General features: G+C 41.9%; 1 protein-coding gene across 6 annotated transcripts in view; it reads left to right on the top strand.

Moving 5' to 3' along the window:
- The window catches only part of PPP3CA (protein phosphatase 3 catalytic subunit alpha), a 360,908-nt gene that overhangs the window by 326,980 nt on the left and 14,171 nt on the right, over positions 1 to 19,757 (top strand). For 3 of the 6 annotated variants that reach the window (XM_090031874.1, XM_090031875.1, XM_090031877.1), the window contains exon 11: positions 9,422 to 9,448. The exons of 2 other annotated variants lie outside the window; for them this stretch is intronic. In XM_090031874.1, coding sequence (XP_089888000.1) covers positions 9,422 to 9,448 — 27 coding nt within the window. The remainder of the gene's footprint in view (positions 1 to 9,421; positions 9,449 to 19,757) is intronic. One more of the 6 variants, XM_090031872.1, reaches the window with a different exon arrangement.

Below are 19,757 nucleotides of genomic sequence, written 5' to 3'. Positions count from 1 at the left end.
TTATCTTTATAATCCTGTAGATAGTTCCATGTCAGAAAAACACGCTCACTCAATAAAAAGTACTTTCACTTCTTTTTTTCTTTATCACTAATACTTCATTGGTTCTTGATCTCTTTAAAGGTGGGGAGGGGGGAGGAGAATTGTGCATAAGGGGTAAAGGTGGGGAAGGATGATTGAAATAAATCAGCGTAGTGTGAAAAATATATTACTCTAGAACAGAGATGTCAAACTGGTTTGGACCCCAAACCAGGTCTGGATTATGGGGCTCCTTGGGAGCCAGACTTTATACAGTGGGACAGCTGGTGTTGCATAACACAGCCCACATTTGGCCCTCATCACTGATATGTATTCCCAACAGGGCTCTGCATCCCAGGTTTCTGGCCCTTTTAAGAGCCCCACAGGCTAGATGTCCATATGTTTGGCACCCCTACTCTCCAACGTGAGCTAAAAGGCATCTATTAATGGATTTGTGGGAAAGAGCAAAAAAGAGGAGGTTAAGAATCTGAGATGGATAATTAACAGCAGCTAATTAAAATTGTATCTTTTTTTTCTTTATGAAAAGAGAACATGCTTTTGGGGTATTGGCCATGTGCATTTGAAGTGCTCCAAATCCTGAAGCACTTAAAATCCATCATGCTTCAGATGCGTCTTCCCCTGACTCCTTCCCCTAATGCCAGCAAAGACATGTGGCAGCACCACTCTCCATCTGGAAGTCTGGAGAGCGCGAATCCTGTATGACTGTGGACCTCCAACCTCTGGAGGTCTTCCAGGACAGCTGAGTGCAAAGGAGATTGCTCATTGGCTGTCTTCCTTACCCTGATGCCCTGTGCAGGCAGATGGGATGGATTACCATGGGATACCAGAGGCCCTCTACAGTGTACAGACATTTCACAAAAATCTTTAAAGTTGGTCTTGGAGGATTTTTTTTAAAGCCTTTTGGCCATTTTTAAAGTACTTTCTTTGACTATTCATGTCTGAACCCTCACTGTTTGGAACACTTCAAAGGCACTTGGAATGCTTCAGACAGGACTTCTGCCAATGATCTAGACTGGTGGAGTTCAACTGACTGCCCATGGGTCAGACGTGGTGCTCAAAGCCTGTATAAATGTCCTATCACCAGCATGGGCTCACTGACATGTTAGTGTGGCTCCTCTTGGAACTCTTCATGCACAGTGAGCTCTCTGAGCTTACCAGCATGTCAGCACAGGCTCTGGCCACCTCCTGGACTCCAGAGCTATGTGAAAGTGGTAGTTCTAGCTAGAGCCCACACTCCCATGTTGGTGAGCTAAGCTCACCAACATGTGCCACACAGCCAAAGTGCAGGTAGGGAGTGGGCACCCACCCCTCATCCCTCTCCTGGCCCTCAGTCCATTTCTGTTTTAAGGTTTGCCACACTTATGGAAAAGGTTGAGTGCCTGTGGCCTAAACTTCCACAGAATTACAGCCTCAAATGGAAAGCTTATGATGCAGGGTTTCCTATCCTTTCTGAAATTTGGAACCATTGGAAGTTCATGATATAGAATAGCAACAGAATTAGGACCTTAACAATCATCTTGAGGATTAGAGAGAGAAACTATATCCCTTTAAATGTGTATGCAGTGAGGAAAGAGCTACCAGTTTGACTATTTTGCCTGATTTTTGCTCATGAAATTTAACTAGCTAGCTACTGTGTCATTAAAGCAGTATGTGAAATGGTAAGAAAACATACGAGTGAAGAATATTTGCCAAATTGAATAAAGTAACGAGAGCTATGTACTTATAGGCACCAGCTAAGTAAAGCACTTACATGTATACCAAAGTCCCACTGGCTTCAGTGCCAAGACCAAAGTGCTCTAATTTCTTTAAATTAATGGTAAAACTCACATTGATTTTAATAATAAAAGCAGATATAAACCAGTGTTGAGCATTTTTGAGAATTCTATCCTACGTGCTTGAATGTGGCCATACAAAATTACTCTCAGCAGAATTAGTCCAAGATGATGGTTACAAATGAAGAAATATCAAAAGCTTCACAATGCAACTACTTTTGTGACCTGGAATTCTGTCATGCTTTATAAAACAAATTCACTGTAGCTGTAAGAATGACACACATTTACTGACTTTCCTTCATATTACTTAGCATTTGAGACCAAGTAACAGCATGAGGCAGCTGTTTAGTAGGGAGAAAAAGCATGGCATATTTCAAAATTGAAGCTATTTCACAGCAGCCCATGGGTGTTTATCAGGGAAAGCAAGCTGAAAGACTTTTGGCTTGCTGTATTATTTTCTACTTTGCTATTAAATTTTTTCAGATGCAAAGCAATTAAATGATTCCCAGATCTATAAGATTTTACACTTGTTGAATAAGACTACTGAGAATTTTTTTTCCTGAGTATCAGAGACCATAATATTCTTCTTGCCCCACTAAATGGTGCTGGAAATATTCTCAACCAGATGATCTAGCTGGAACTAGGACCCAGGTTGTCTCATGTCAGTTTAAATAGATTATCTGTTTAATTTGACAAAATCTATGCTGATCCTGCAAGCTATTCCACTTGGCTGGACTGTTGTGCCCCAATAAAGCCCCTCTGAAGGCAGGGAGCTTTGCATGGTGCTAGGAAGTTTGCCTGCATGGAACAAGTTGCAGGTTAAGGGCCTAAGTGTGAATTCTTGTGTTTTGCTTTTAATTAGGACCGGATGTCTTTTATGATTACATAGTGCATTCTGAATCAAATTACTGCATTGTGAATCTTTAAAACTGAAATAAGATAGAGTTTTTTCACTAAGAAAGGCTTCACCCTGTCACCTAATGGAAAATATAAAGTGTAATATGCTTTTATATATGTTCTTGGTGTAAATGGATGATTATTTTAGGATGCCTCTACATATGCAGGTAAAGATGCAATGGGATCTAATGCATGTTCTAAACAATTGTGCCTTCTGCCATACCATACATGCATGGCAGGAGACAAGATTATGGCATCATGTATTACAGCCCATCATGTGTTATGGCTAGTACAGGGGGAGCCTGATCCTGGGCACCCTCTGTACCCCCAAGAAGCAGGCTGCTATGGCTGGCAGCCTCCTCAGTTGAGGGGTGCCCCATGCACCCCCAAGGCTGGGAGCTAATAGCTGCTGCAATCCCCATAGCTTGGCGGTATGTGAAACCCCTGGAGCTGAGGGTTTCATGCACCCTCCAGGCTGCGGAAGTGTAGCCACACCCCGTGGCTGCCAGGACCCGTTGGGTCCCAGCTCCGGGATGCATGCTGCGGAGGTCCAGCCTCTCTCCTTTCCAGTAGGATTCCTACTACATATTGAAATTAAAGCTCGACAGCAACCAGTTCTAAAGTTAGTACATGTTTTCAAGGTCTGTCTTTATAGCTGGCCAGAGCTTTTTATGGTTAGGTAGTTACTTTGCACGTGCAGCTGGTATCAAGGTAATTGCGCAATTAACCTGTTAATGACACAAGACCAGTGACATGTAGAGCAGGGTCCTAATCCCTTGTGACTCCATGCTGTAGGGGCTGTATATTATTTCTATTATAACATGTCTGAATTTTTCCTGCTTATCATTTTCTTAATGAAGGCTGCTTGCAGACATTTGTGGTGGGGAGGGAGGGAAACGCGCTTTACCAGAAGCAGCAGCATGTTAATTGGACCGCACTCCACGGTGTCTGTAAAGATTTGGCACTTCAGTGTGGCTTTTTGGTGCTTTTAGCTAAAGCTGATTCAAGCATCTATTAGAAAAAAGCATCAAAAAGCCCCATTAAAGCATCCAGTCTTTACAGACATCAGGTGATCTGTGTCTAAATAAGTTGCTGTCTCTTCTGGGCAGGTGTAGGCTCAACGTGGAAACACGCTGTGTTTAAAGTGCTGTTTCTTTTTTCTCAATGTCTGGAAGCTGCCCTAGTGTCCAGCCTATAAAAAGAGACTTAACTCTTGAACAGAAATGCTTGATTTTTTTTAAAACAACAGGTGCATTTTGCTTTATGGAATAGTTTGTTTGATGTTTTAGATTTTTTTGGTACCCTCCATATTTTCAGTTGATGATTTCAGTCCTTTCCCATCTGATATATAAAAGCTCTGTCCCTGGTTCTGGCATATACCAAGTGAGAGCCATAGAGGGTTTGCATGGTGTTTCACTGCATTTCTTTGTTGACTTTCATTATTGGAGCCAAAATTATTGAAGAGCACTGAAGAGGAGAAAGGAGAACAGTACATAATAATATGTAAACTCATCATCCACTGCTTCTCCTTTCCTTTCTCATTTCCCTCACATTAATCCCTTCTAAAATTAAGATAACAATATCACTGCTTGACTGCATGGTGGTTTTGTGAACCAATTTTTCAACTGGGTCAGGCATGTTCCAGTCAGTCACCAGCATGATGTGAGATGGCATGCATTAAATGTCACTTGCTTAAGGAGCTATTTATCCTGTCCTGATCCTCATTCACTATAGGCAGCTTCCATTTATGGTGAGTAGGAAAAGTTTTAAATAACTTTTGTTATCCCCCTTAACTCTTGTTTCCATTCATGAGTTGTACTGGCTTTTTTATTTCATCTGCTTTCAAAAGAGAGTTAATTTAACATCTATTTAAATATATTACAGCTTATTTAAATGATTCCTTCTTGTCTCCTCCTTTCCTTCCTCCATCCTTTCCTCCCTCCCTCCGTCCCATGCTTGCTATGGTATTTGCTATATATTCTGTTCCAGCAAAAGGTGTCTTGGGTGAGCGCTAGCTATGGCTTACACCTCATACATACTGCCTAGCAACAGGAGCTACAGATACCTCTAACTAACTAGCATACATCCAGAATGCTATTGTATTAAAATTAGCTGTGTTTGTGGCCTAATGTGTTTGATGAAAAACTAAGTTACTAATTGGAAGGGTGCAATAATATAGTAGACAACCTGACATAAATGTAGTGCTTGCTTTGAATGTAGCACTGTCATGATGTTTCTTAATTACCTGGCTTAATTTTCATATCACATAGTGCCTTCAACATTGAAGTTCAGCTATAAAGCCCTGCCACTGAAAAGCTGCAATCATAATTTTAAATGCTGCATTTATGCATCAGTTGGGAACCCTGAGGCTTAGTGAATAAAGCAGTGTGCTTCAAAACTAAACTGAGTTATTAAGTAAAATGTATTTTGGTGATCAAAATCCCATTCCACTGTGGATGGTAATCTATGAAACATTGCCACAGTTCACTCTTCAACACTGTTAGTAATCTTTATTAGGGGCAAGCTAAGATGTGACCTAACTCAGAGACTGAATTATCTTTAGTAGAGGCTGCTCCCTTAGGTCACAGCTAAAACTGGCATTGGTAAGATGCTTTGCATTAACAGACACGTAAATAGTCATCTCATCTTCAAATTTCAGGATCAGTTTAGGTACCTGTGGATCCTGAGGCCCTACATTTTCTCATTTGGCTTCCTCACAATCCCAGTTAGGTGCCAAAGTCCCAAGTCTCCTCTACATTACCTGGCAAGAGTTAGATGCTGGGAATGTGATACAGCAAACTGAGAAGAGGACTGCTTGAGCCAGCCAAGAGGAAATATTTAAAATGAGAGGTGTGTCAAGTCCTGCTTCTCTCTTAAACATGGGCCCCAACCTGCAGCCCTGATTTGGACACTTGTGTAAGATTTAGATTCACAGCCTCAAAAATCCTCCTTTAGTTGGGCACAAATTGACCTTTCAGATGACACTGAGCAACACTCTGGATTCATAATGAGCTTGATTAATTTCAGACCATTTTTCTACTTTATCAAGTGAAATTCCATAAGGATAAGTGCAAAGACCTGCACTTGGGACGGAGCAATTCCATTGACAAATACAGGCTTGGGAAGACTGGCTAGGGAGAAGTACAGTAGAGAAGGACCTTGAGATTATAGTACACCATAAACTGAATATAAGTCAACAGTGTGCTCTGGTTGCAAAAACAGCTATTGATGTACAGGGATGTCATTCAAGGGGTGGAATTTTCTGCTCTGTTCACTACTGATGAAACTTCATCTGGAGTACTGTGTCCAGTTTTGGCACTGTACTTCAAGAAAGATTTGGGCAAATTGGAAAGGGACCAGCAGAGAGCAACTAAAATTATTACAGAGATAAGAAACATGACACAGAACAAATCATTGAAAGAACTGGTATTATTTAGTCTTGAGAAAGCCAAGGGGGGATTTGATATCAGTCTGCAAATAAGTTGAAGGTTGGTTATAAGGAGACAGGTGAAAACTATTCTCTTTGGCTGCAGGGCGCACGACAAAAAATAACAATCTTAAATTGCAACGTGAGCAAATTAGGTTGGTTATTAGGAAGAATTTTCTACTAATGAGGATACTTTAGCATTGGAACAGAATATCTAGAAAAGTTTCTGGAATCTCCATTCTTGGAAATTTTTAAGAGCAGGTTAGATGTATAGTTGTCTGGGACATTTTAGATGAGACTGATTCTATCTTGAGTAGTGGATTGAATTTCATAATCTTTTGAACTTCCTTCCAGCCTTTGTGTTCTGTGAATCTATGATTCACTTGCTCTTTTCTTTCAAAATATGGCCACAGGAAAATGGGGGAAAAAAAGAGCAAATGGGTAGTAGTGTTGCCCACATTTTAACTAATAGCCTAGTAGTGATAGCAGCCACCCAGGAAGTGGGATACTTGGGTTCTATGTTTCCTTCAGACTCCCCAGAGCTATTTCTCCTACCACCAGCCTAACCTCCAGGCAACTCTATGCTCCAGAGTGCTTGGGATATGTGTACTGTCCATCCCTTCCTGTTGGAGCTATGTCATTGTGCAATGAAAAATGCAAGAATGTTTCATAGTTTTGTAGTTGGTAGAGTCAGAAGGGACCTGAGCAAATCATCAAGTCCAACCCCCTGCCATGGCAGGAAAGAGTACTGGGATCAAATGACCCCAGCAAGGTGTTCGCTAGCCTCCTCTTAAAGACCCTTAGGGTAGGAGCCAGCACCACTTCTCTTGGAAGTTGGTTCCAGATCCTAGCCTCCCTGACCATGAAGTAGTGCCTCCTGATGTCTAGCCTGAATCTACCCTCTATTCCTCCCTTCTAGTGTGCCCACCTCCCCCCACATCTTAGTGTTGTCTGCAAATTTGAACAGGGTGCTTTTTACCCCCTCGTCCAAGTCACTGCTGAAGTTGTTGAACAGTGCAGGCCTGAGCACCGAGCCCTGGGGGACCCCGCTGCCCACATCCCTCCAGGTCGAATAGGACCCATCCATCGCCACTCTCTGGGTGCGACCCCCCCCCCCCCGCCAGTTAGTGACCCAATTGACTGTGTAGGGGTTGATGCCACAGTCCCCATGTTATTCAATCACTCTTTAATGTAAAATCCATACTTCCACTTGGAACCCAGGACATGGTTTCATAGGGCAGTGGGGTTCCGCAGGGCTCAGTCCACAGGCCCGCACTGTTCAACATCTTCATCAGTGACTTGGACCATGGGGTAAAAAGCACTGTTCAAATTTGCTAATGACACTAAGATATGGGGGGATGTGGGCATGCTAGAAGGAAGGAACAGGCTACAAAAGGACCTAGACAGGTTACAGGAGTGGGCGGATGACAATAGGATATGATTCAACACCAACAAGTGCAAGGTGATGCACCTGAGGGAGGAAGAACCAGCACCATACCTACAGGCTGGGAAACTCCCTTCTCATCAGTGCAGAGGCAGAAGGGATCTTGGAGTCATCATTGATGCCAAGATGAACATGGGCCGGCAGTGTGGGGATGCAGTCAGGAAGGCCAACTGTACCTTGACATGCATCCACAGATACATCTCAAGCAGGTCCAAGGAGGTGATCCTCCCCCTCTTTGCGACACTGGTCAGGCCGCAGTTGGAGTACTGCATTCAGTTCTGGGTGCCACACTTCAAGAGGGATGTGGACAACATGGAGAGGGTCCAGAGGAGGGACACTCGCATGATCAGGGGACAGCAGGGCAGGCCCTAAGAGGAGATGCTACTGGACCTGAACCCATTCAGCCTCCACAAGAGACGGCTGAGGGGCCATCTAGTGGCCTGTTACAGACTAGTCAGAGGGGACCAGCAGGCACTGGGGGAGTCCCTGTTCCCCCCGAGCACTACCAGGAGTGACTAGAAATAATGGTCACAAGCTGGCAGAGGGTAGATTCAGACTAGAGATCAGGAGGCACTACTTCACTGTCAGGGCAGCTAGGATCTGGAACCAACTTCCAAACAAAGTGGTGCTGGCTCCTACCCTGGGGGTCTTTAAGACAAGGCTAAACTGTCACCTTGCCAGGGTTGTTTGACCCAGTACTCTTTCCTACCATGGCAGGGGCTCAGACTTGATGATCTGCTCAGGTCCCTCCCAACCCTACTAACTATGAAACCCCTTAAAGGAAAGAGAGGTAAACAGCCCTGAATTAGCTTCCACTTACCTTGGGATGGTAGCAGATATGCAAAATGTTACAGTGGCAGAGTTGATACATAAATCCCCTCCTGCCCCTTATCTCAGTGTAATTTGTACATCTGTCCTTATCTTATGAGGACTCTGACAGAAATATGCCTGAAGGCTGCACATATTGTGCATTACAAGAACAATTTTTCATTAAGAATTGGTGATTATTTCTTAATTTGCTCTTCTAATTTGTTCACACTATAATATTTGCTTGGATTTGCTTCTAAATCTCAGGATCTAAATCACATTTGCAGAATGTGAATGATAAACTGCTTGTTGTTTGAATTTGGTAGCAATAACAATACCCCTCAATCTGCTCATTCTGGGAACTGCATGCACTCCTATACAATAATAATTTTGATAGAAGCAACACAAGCACGTCTTCCATGAGGATCATGCCCTCATAAGAGATTATCAGCTTTGTTTTCACCCTCCTTTTTTGGGATTAATCTGTAGTGAACTTTTAAGACTTTATGGATTTCTTTTCCTTTTTAATAAATGCATCTCTGATTCAGACTGGAGGTGTTAACTCTCAAAACTTGGGAAAGAAAAAAGCCCCAGCAGAATCTGTATTTAAAAAAAAAAAACCAGGGGAGGACTTTTAGTTTATGTGGGTTTCCCAGAAGTAGCACTTCCAACCTATGTGGCCTGATAAGAATGCAAAATCAGTTGCTGCATTATAGAATATAATAAGAGACTACTGCATGCCATGAGTGGCAGGCTCAAGACTCTGGTCTTCTAGCTGCAGTTTAATATACTGAACAACCTACTAACATGGCTTTCAGCTGAACAACTCTTTTTTTTTCTTCTTCTAGCTCTCAAATGTGTTCTTCTCCTTTTGGATGTTCCCCACCTAATTTTTTTCTTTTCTGTTTTTCAGACTATACTTAAACATTGCTTTTCCATTGATGTTGTCAGATGTTTTTTATTTCTTTTTCTTTCCTTTTTTTTCTTCATTCTCCAAACTTCACTGATCTGTTTCTTTTCCCCTTGGACTTTCATAAGAAGAACCTATTTATGCACAGAAGAAAGGTATTAAATAAGTTAGAAGGGCTTAAGTTTAATTAATTTGCTTCTGTATAATTTACCTAGTGATAATTACAATTACTAACTATTGGGATTTCCTGTACCATCAAGAAGGATTTTATTCTGGAGTTTCTTTATTCAGCTTTACAGTCCATTTGCATTTGTTTAGTCCTGTGTACACAGAATTTGTCAGACTGTACCACCTGTACTGCTTGCCCTGCTTCTAAATCTCAAGATCTAAATCACTTTTGCAGAATGTGAAGTACATATAAGGTACATATGCAGATTGCTAAATGCAGTAAATCTGGCCATATAACTACTTGATTTTAATATAAACATTTTTTTTTTCAAATAAATCCCCCTGAATTTAAGACTCTGTGGACAAACTTTAACTTGCAGTCCCTTCTGAGTTCCTTGTCTGCAAATGCTAATAAATTATATTTTCTTGGCAGGCACATCAAAAGAAAAAGCAAGTTAGAAGGAGATATACTAGGGAAGATTCAAAAAGGGTAAAAATCCCCTCTCCGCAGATGGCCAGTTCAGTGCACCACTTACCTTACCTTAAGCATGAGTTTAGGTCCAGCTAAAGTAATCAGCAGGTTCTGGAATGGCCTTCTGCACCAGGGTAAATTTTGAACTCATAATGTCAGTATTCACACTAGGAACCTGTGAACCTTTCTGTTGCATAATTAGGTACAAGTCATAAGATATCATTACTGTATGTCCAATCAAAGCTAACAAAGCAATCTCACATTGTGAATATCAGCTATACATGACACATGACCTGATTAGGCTACAAGCATAAAAATGATTTTAAGAAATTATTTAGCAATTTTAACTAGCATAAATATAGAAAAAAAAACTTTTGGAAACATATAGAGGTAGAAAATGTTTTAAAACAAAGTACTCGTGAGCAAATAGACTGCCATTCAGAAAAGATGCATTAGAATCAGAGACTTTTCAGAAATGGATTTTTTTTAATAATATTTTGTGTGCAAATTATTCAAGTGACTTTATTTTATTGCATATTGAGTCTATTGCTTTGTATGGTTAAGTACATTTTATGTTTATTTTATGTTTGTAAATGGAACTACTTCACTCCATTTTACTCCACTAACAGATTTATATTTCCAGCTGTTCTTTTTAGTTTAAGTGTTGTTTTGTAAACTGAACTTTGAAAAGTGATTGAAAAGAAAAGTTGTAAGTGTTAAATGTACCTGTAAGATCAAATAGCTAGAACAGTGTGGGTTTGTAGCACAAAAGAAAAGGGATACTGGGAGCTGACAGAAGACTAAAGACAAACAGAGAGTAGGTGGAGGGTGTTACTTTGAGGTGGGGGTGGGGAGGAGAGAATAAAAACTATGTCTTCCTGTCTTGAGAATTCAGTTCCAGTTTTAAAAGACTTAGATTTATGTTGTAGTTCAACTAAGAATTGGCCCTGCATTTCCCGAAGAACAGAAAGCAAGGGCTGCTATGATTTTTTTTTTAATTCTTTTTTGTGAAGCTGTTTCTAATATTAGGTGGGTGCAGTTTTGTGATTATCTTTCCATCTACACCTTTTCTCTTGTTTATAACTATTCTAAACATTTTTCTTTTATTTTGCTTTTAAAAATACTGACATGAGTTCAGGACTGGTCAGATGGGTGCTTTTTATAATTAAAAATAATTAGAAACAATAGGTGACGTTTTAATAAATGCCTCAATACAGTGTGAGGCAAACTTCACATTTTTTCCTAAGCACAGAAAATAAAAGTGACAAGGAAATGCAAAGCATGTGAACAAATATATGCTCTTGTCACAACTTCTAATGTTCCCTGAATATTAATCATGTTGCTTACATGCTTGCTGAATACTGGTGTGCAGCACTAAATTCTTTCAGCAGCTGTGTTGTCAGATCACCCTGGCTTGCATTTAACTTGAGAAATTTGCAGCGTTATTAAATGAGGAAGGTATCTGAGGTGTGTAACTTAGTGACTGCATTGCCATCAGCTGAAATGTGTAGACTTTCACAAACTGTGTGAATTATCTACCTTCAGGTTGTTCAGAGTGCCCAGCAAATCTTCTTTATAGTTTTATCAAAATTCTCCAGTCCTCTACAGGATTCTTAAACTACACAGAGAAATCTCATTCTGGGTTTGTTCAGCTGAAGCCACTGTATGTACTCAAGTCAGATGCACTTGTTAGAGACATGGTAGGTGTAAATTGTGATGCTTTTCTCTTTATTGCACCCCATAATCTTACCTCTCTACAGGTACTTCTCTATATTACTTTCTCATACTTTACCCATGTGTATTCTTGTTTCCCTGGACACCAGGCTACTATTGGTTTTTTCAGCTTTTCAGGTATTTTGACTTTCATGACTAAAGCATTCAAAGGCATTTTCTTAATTTAATGTGAATTGAAGAAATGGAATTTTCATTTAATTTTCTTCTTGAATTGTAGAGCTTCAAAGAACAGCCTTTGATTTTATGTAGTATTTCTCTCTCTGTACTCTGACCTTGGACTGCTGAGATTTTTGGTTTATGTGAAAGCTGTGCAACTCTCAGCATGTCCACATTTTCTTTCATTCAGCACCCTTTGGGAGTGCATTGCTATGATGATGTGGGTTATTATGCTTTTGATTGTTATTTAAAGAGCTGTTACTTTTCAAATGTAGCATTTCATTGTAGAGCTAATATTTTCTGATGAAAAGAGTATTACAGAGGAATTATTGTTTGCCTGATCCAAATGTTTTATTCTTGGAAGTATATGCAGTATCTGTACTTGGTGGGGATATAGGTATTTCAAGTTTAAAACTTTCATGATTCACTGCCAAAAAAAAAACTTGTACAGAGTTCACATTGACCACAATGCATTGTACCATTCCAGGCTGTTGAATTTGGCCTTACTTTTACTTTTGACATACTGCCACACACAACCTTAACTTGGCCTGTAGATAATGCTCAGCAAGGTTATGTGAAGGTAAGATATCAAAAACAATGCCAGATCTGGAACTATATTTCCTGGTCTTCAGAGGCTTAAACTCCTCTCTACTCCAGTGGCAGGGGAGGGAGCGTGGTGAGAGCTGGCTAGTCTGGCCCCTACCATCGGCCTGTCTTGCCAGCAGCTGGGGCTGCAGGGCTGAGCCCAACTGGTCTGCGAGTGCTGCTGAGTGTGGAGGCAGAGGTGCCAGCCTGGGATGGGCCGCCGGGTCCAGGCCCTTTTGAGTGGGCTGCAGCTCAGGCTGGGGCTGCAGGGATGGCATGGCTCCCTGTGCCCAAGCTGGTAGGGCTGTCACAGAGCCTCAGTTGGCTGGGAAAGGCCCAGTGGGGCTGGCCCATGGGGGCGGGCAGAGCTCAATTGAAGCAGTAGGACTGAAGAAAGTCTCCCCCACTCCTGCCACAAGCAGTGATGCGTGGTGCGGCAGGAGCAGGGGCTGCAGCTGGATGTGTCAGGAGAAAAACAGCCCTGCTGGGCCCAGCAGTTTCTGCCCCACAGCTTCAGATCCCAGATGCCTTCTGTCCAGACACTTTCTAGCTTACAAGGTGTCCCAGAGCCGGAGCTCCACGTGCTAGGCAGAAGCCACAGAGATGAAGCTTCCTGTCACTCCCCCAACCCAGAGAGGCATGGCCGTGGCAGTAGCAGCTGGAGGCAAGGGAGACAGAGAACAGCCCCAATCCCTGGCTAACACACAGCTGGTTGTCTGCCTGCAGCCCTGGGTGCTGCACAGGACAGGGGGTGTGGTGGTAGCTGCTGGGCACAGGGCCCACTGAGCTGGCCTGGGAAGTCTGGTCCCCAGCCAGGCCCTGCCTGTGCTGCCAGGCTGGGCTGTTACACAGCCACTGTGGGCTGGGGAGGGCCCTGCCTTCACAGGCTAGCCCTGCGGGGACCTTCCCAGCCAGCTGAGGCTCCTTGACAGATCCACCCAGCTTGGGTGTAGGAAGTCGTGCATCCCCCACAGCCCCAGCCCAAGCTGCAGCCTGCTGGGAAGGATCCAACCCCGGTGGCCCAGTATGGGCTGGCCCCTCTGCCTCTTTGCTCAGCAGCACCTCAGGCTGGCTGGCCGCAGCCCCAGCCACATCCCTAGGCAGATAGCAGGACCATTCTGACCACCTTTGACTGGGCCCCCCAACACCCAAGCAAGGGCAGGGGGGCAAGCTGGGCAGACACCACCTGGGGTCCCCCCTCCCCCCCCCCCCCAAGACAGGGGAGTTTAATCCCCACCCCCTGCCCCACTTTGCCTGAGGCACTTCCCATCTCGGGCCTCAGGCTGCTTTAAACCCCTCCACAATCATATTTAGCAGCTGCGAGGGCCTGGCCACATCCCCTAAGTCAGCTTCCCTCCAGCCTTGTGGCTGCTGCAAAGGGAAGGGAGGGCTGCTCTAGTGCCCTTGGTATCTAGCATGTGCGTGCATTTCCAGAATTAAATGTGAACTTCTGTTCACTTGCAAATCAGTTCAATCTTTGCAGGTTGGACTAACCTACAAATATTTGATTAAATCAGGCTCCAGCTTTCTGAATGTCTGTCTCTAGCCCCTAAGCCAAGTACATTTTAGAGCAAATAGAATGTTAAAACCCTTGTCTCCAAAAAGTACTGATATCTGAGCTACTCCTTCACCAGATCATGCCAAATATAAATTATGCAGTAAACCCTAACTCCACAATGGTAAGAGTTACATTTACATGCATTTTACTGCACCTTGAAAATTAGAAGCAGCTCATTTTCTGGAACTGTCTTAGGACCCTATGGGACCTCTCAGCCTCAAAATTTCACCACCAATTCTAACCCAGTCTTAATGAAGTATGGTCATTTTCAAATTTTCTGAGTGTATATGTGGCTCTCACGAGCACTTTGAAATACTGTCTTTTAAAGAACAAGCTGTACTCTGTGGGGCAAAGTTTCCAGAGGAACCCCTTTGCAGACTGAAGCATGACACAGGAGAGAATATTAATGTACAGAAGCAAACAGGCTTGAAATTTGCCAGGGGCAGGTTTCAAATGTACATTTCTTGGGTATTGTTCAGGGTCAGTGACTACAGCGTATTATCTTCAGCTTTCTAGTAACTTTGATCTCAGGGCAGCTGTATGCACTTCTATTCATATTCTGTAGATCTGAGGAAGACAAATCACCCTCTATAATACACCACCTCATTTTATGCCAGTTTGTAGAGCTAACTTGAATCCCCTAATGACTCTAATAGCATTGCTTCCTCAAAGGAACAGCAGGAGCTGGGCATTAGTTGAAATGAAATCAGTTTGATATGGATCAGTAGAGTAGTTTGAACCACAGGTGTGCGCAAGAAGTTATAATAAAACAAAATTTTACAGTAACATTTTATTAAGAGCATTGTATCTCAGGAATCTTTTGTTCAGAATATCTCAAGTGACTGCTAGCCCTATCCTGGCACTAAACTGTAGTGGTGCTGAGCAAATTCATGGAATCCATAAGATGGAAAATTCATAGAACCAGCCCAGCCTCCTTCCTTCTTAGCTCATGCTGTGTCTGATGATGTGGCTCCTTGCCACAGCAGTATACTTCAGAAGGGTAACCAACTTGTCTGCTCCTCACAACCTGTTACTTCAAAATAGAGATTTACCAAGTCAGTTTTATTTCCAAAGGAATTTTGGGGCTTGGACCCACAAGAGGTTTACACCAATGTAACCACAGGGCAGACAAAGTCATGCATTGCTTTAATTTACTAGAATCTGGCATAGAATTATCCCACAGAGAGCAATGGCAAGCGGACTCTCTCTGACTGGCTTCAAGGTTGAGAGGCAGTGAAAGCTACTGTAGTGCCTTCAAGAGGACTGGACGGTTGGGAGTAGGGACATTCTGAGCCTGTTGTGACTAAAGGAAAATGCAGGCCATCTTCCAAACCTTTCTCCAGCCCCTCCAGAAATGGGGGGTGCTCAGGATCTCCTTCCCTATACTTGCCGGCAAAGTCAAGTGGTGCCAACTGGAACCTGGAGAATTCTCTTTTTTGTGTTGGAAGTTGCGGGCATGTTAAGCTTAAGCAGAAAACACCTGATGGAATCTGCTATAGTATCTGTTGTTTGTTTGTACTTCTCCAAAAGCACAGTAGGCGCCTCTCAGATTAGTTAGACAAGAGTCTTGCTCCAAATAGATTCCTGTAATTAGGCTTAATGTAATGAAAAGGACGAGAACAGATTAAAGGGAGACAGTTTGTAGTTGGACATGGCAATAATACGGAGTCCCTAATGCTTTTATTCATTACATGTCTTGATTATAATTTAGTGAGATTTTTATTCTGAGACAGTCTTCTTCCCACTCTGCTTTTTACATGTATGCTCTATGTCTTGCTCTCATTTCCACCTTTGCATCTCTTTCTCTCTAATCATGCATGATGTGCTTTTCAATATGTTTTACCTCCCCTGGATTTTTCTCTTAACTATGACACCTTTCATCTTATTTTTCACCTGTCTGATTTATGACCTATTCTTCCTCTACTGCTTCACAGTTCTACAGTTTGATAGCCCTTTGTGCCTTCTGTCTGTCTCTCTTTTTGCCTCTCTGTAATTAGCTTGACAACAGCTATGTATTTGGACTGAGGTGCCACTTGGAGATTACAGTTAAGATCAGGGTTTCTTTGCACTACAGTCTATAACAACATATGCTGAAAGAGCGCCTTCTTCATTCAAAGCAAGAAAGCAAATAAATTCATGCTTACCTTAAGTTGCATGCGTTTAAATTTAAACAACGTTTTTATGTTGTCAGATGGGGAAGCTGTTCTTTAACTGGGGCCTAATTAGACAAACAGAAAGAAAGCATTGTTATAACCACTCTACAAATAGGCTACAATGGTCTCCATTTTTAAAAAATATTTAGGTACCTTGAAATGGAGTTTGGTGCTCAAGAGTGATATTCAAAGGACTCTCCATGCCTAACAGCCATGAATTTTAATAAGAGTTTGGGACCCTATTTTTAATGGTATTTAGGTTTTACATTGCCTAGGTTCGCAAAACGTAAGTCAGTTAGAAGCCTATTTCCAAAATTAGTTTAGCAACTTCGGTAGAAGTCTCTTAGGCTTTCCAGTGCTGAGTGGAGTAAAGTTTAAAGGACTGTCCTACCTCATTATGCACCTATATGTCCTGATAGATTACAGCTACAATTTAGAAAGATAATTTAGAACATTAAAATTGTAGAAATGTTTAATGTAGAACATTAAACTTGTAGAAATGGTAGTGGCCTCAAGTGACCATCCTGCTCTGCAGGATAACTGTCTGGACCTTCTAACCTATTTTTAAAACCATTCCATAAGGGAGGTTCCACGCCTGTGTTCCATTGCTTGACAACAAGAGTTGACTTGCTTGACTATAATAGTTAGAAAGGTTTTATTCCCCCGCCCCTCCATCTAACCTAAATTATCTCTTTCAAATTAAAACAGGGAGTACTTAGGCCCTGGCCCATGAGCCAGATCCAGTTGATGGAGCCATGCCATCCAGCCCATGGGGCTCCCCTGTGGGGCTCAGGAAATTTGTCAACAGGGGAGCAATGGCAGTTAACACTGCTACCCCTCCTCTGCTGCCATATCTCCAAGCCCCATGCAACAGGATTGGGCCTGGGCCGGGCCAGGACATTGCCACACAGCTGAATCAGGCCCCAGTCATGCCTGCCCTACACATCAGATCAGGCCCTGGTCACACCTGCTCCTCCTGCTGTGTTCGGCCAACCAGCCAGTTCTGGTCCTCAGACAGGCTTGTCACTGCCCATTTAGCCCACAGGGTAAAAAACTTGGGCACCATTGAATTCAACTGACATCATCTTATCTTTCATGGACATGGGGAACAGTTGATAAATTTAACAATCCTTTATAATACTGGATGGTTGTTATCATATCTCTTTGCTTTCTCTTGTCTAAACTAACCAACCCCTGCTCCTTCAACCTTTCCACCAGGTCCTGTCTTCTGGACTTCTCATAATTTTTGTTGTTCTTCTGGAGTCTCTCCAACTTGTGTTTTTGTTAAACTCAAAACAAGAGGCCTCACCAGTGCTGACTAGAAAGGAATAATTATCATCAAGTGTCTTCCATACCATATTCCTGTAAATGTATCCCCAGAATGAGATTTGGTTTTGTTTTGTTTTTTGCAATGGCATCATATTGTTGACTCATTCAGTTTGTGGCTCATAATCCTTTTATTCAATAGTCCTAGGTACCCAGTTAGTTTCCATTTTGTATGCGTGTGTGCATTTGATTTTTTTTCCTGCTGAAGTGGAGCATTTTATCATTTACAATTTTATTGTGCTTCCAACTTATCAAGGCAGACAAGGTTCACTTTTGAATTCTAATCTTGCTTTCCAAAGTTCTCACATTGTGGCATCATCCAAAAATTATATAAGGACATGTAAAGCATCTAGGTCATTAATGAAAATAATCAATCTAACTGGATACAGGAAGAAGCCCTTTTGAACCTCACTTGAAATGCCCTCGTAGTTTGATGGAATACCATTTAACTCCCCCGAGTGTACATTTTCAACCAGTTTGTGTACTCACCGTTCTTCTTCAGCAATCCCTAGCAGTCAAGGATGATTGTCTACATAATTGTCCTATCTATGGGTCCAAATATTGCTGATGAGGCTGATCCAGGATCAACAGACTCTGTTGCAACTCAGGCACCTGTTTCTGCGTGGGGTGGGTGGCTCCGAATTCTTGATTTGGCTCATGACGCACCTTTTCCTCTGCTCCGACTTTTCCATTCCTATGGTCATCATAAGATTTCAAAATACGAGATCCTTGCATTAGACTCTTCCTCCATTTGGAGCAATCCTGGGTGATAGTCTCCCATGAGTTGATGTTAATGTTACATTTTGTCAGGTTGGCTTGAGGTCATCCTTGAAGCACTTTCTCTGCCCTCCTCTTGAGGATACTTATTTTGGATGGCATTTCTGTTTCCTTGCCAGAATTGTAGACAATATCTGCTCACGATTAGCCTTTTTTGAAGCAAAGACAACAGTGAATATTTAATCCTTCCCTGTGTCATTTGTTATACATTTTCCCCCTGTTTAATTACTGGACATATATTTTCTTGGTCTTTCTCTTGCTTCTAATGTAATTGCATACATTTTTATTGTTGCCTTTTTTGTCCCTTGCACAACGTACCCACTTTGCATTTTAAGATTTTGATGGTGGTTTTACAGGCTTATATAATTCCTTATTCTTTTCTTGCTTATTTTTTTTTCCTCTTTTTTTTTACCCGTCCTTCATCATGTATCCTTATTTCTATTTTTGTTTAATTCCTGTTTAATTTTCAGGCCACTAAAGAGATGATATAGCCCTGTCTCTTATCTTCCTTTCAAGTTGGGATTGTTTGCCTTTGTGGTTTTTAATATAGCCTCTTTCAGTAGCTGCCAGCTTTTCTACTCTCCTTTTTCTCCTTGGATTTTCTTGCAAGGAGGCCTTACCTACCAATTTGCTGAGGTTGTTGAGGACTGCTTTTCTGAAGTCCATTGTCCATGTTCTATTCTTCCTAATCCTTTATTGTAGCATTCCAAACTTACATCATTTCATAAACAAACAAGGTTCTTTGGGTAAATCTGATATCTTTTATTAGACCAACTAAAATAGTTGGAAAATTTCTTCTTTGCAAGCTTTTGGGTACAAACACTTTTCTTCAGGCTGAGGAAACATCTGCAGTTGTTCTGTGCTCTTCCTGTACAGGGTAGACTAGAATAGAAGTCAGAAGCCAGCATGCAAGAATGGCAGTCACTTAAAATGCAAGTTAAGCCAATCAGTGGGTAAGAAACAGATGGTTTGTAGGGAAGGGAAACATAGACCTGGTGATGATATGTAGGTGATAAATAGAGAGGCCATCTGGGGTATCAGATGCTATGTGCCATAATTCCAATGTCTATATTTAGTCCATGATTTTTTGTATTCAGTTGACTGATGAAGTGAAGTTCATAGGCTTGTCTGTGAAAGGTGTTTTGTAAATTCCTTTTGAGAATGTGAGATATATTACATGAGGAATATTGATGGTTCTGTTATGAGGTGTAGTTATTAGGGGGGTGGTGAAGAATTGTTCAACTATTTTAGTTGGTCTAATCAAAAATATCAGATTTACCCAAAGGACCTTGTTTGCCTATGAAATGATACAAGTTTGGAATTCTACAGAAAAGGATTAAGAAAAATAGATGCATATCTCTACCACCTCGACAATAACTACACCCCACAACATAACCATCAACATTCCTGAGTTTTACATCTGCATCTCCAGAAATGTAATATATCTCATCCAGTGCACTAAATGCCCTATTGAAAAATATGTAAGAGAAACCAAACAACAACTACGTACCAAGATAAATGCACACTGAAAATCT

The sequence above is a fragment of the Crocodylus siamensis genome, chromosome 2 (genome assembly GCF_052110815.1).
Source record: "Crocodylus siamensis isolate JL-2025a chromosome 2, ASM5211081v1, whole genome shotgun sequence".
Classification (NCBI taxonomy): Eukaryota; Metazoa; Chordata; order Crocodylia; family Crocodylidae; genus Crocodylus; species Crocodylus siamensis.
The sequence above is the reverse complement of the archived record's forward strand: the minus strand, read 5'-3'. Positions and strand labels throughout refer to the sequence as shown.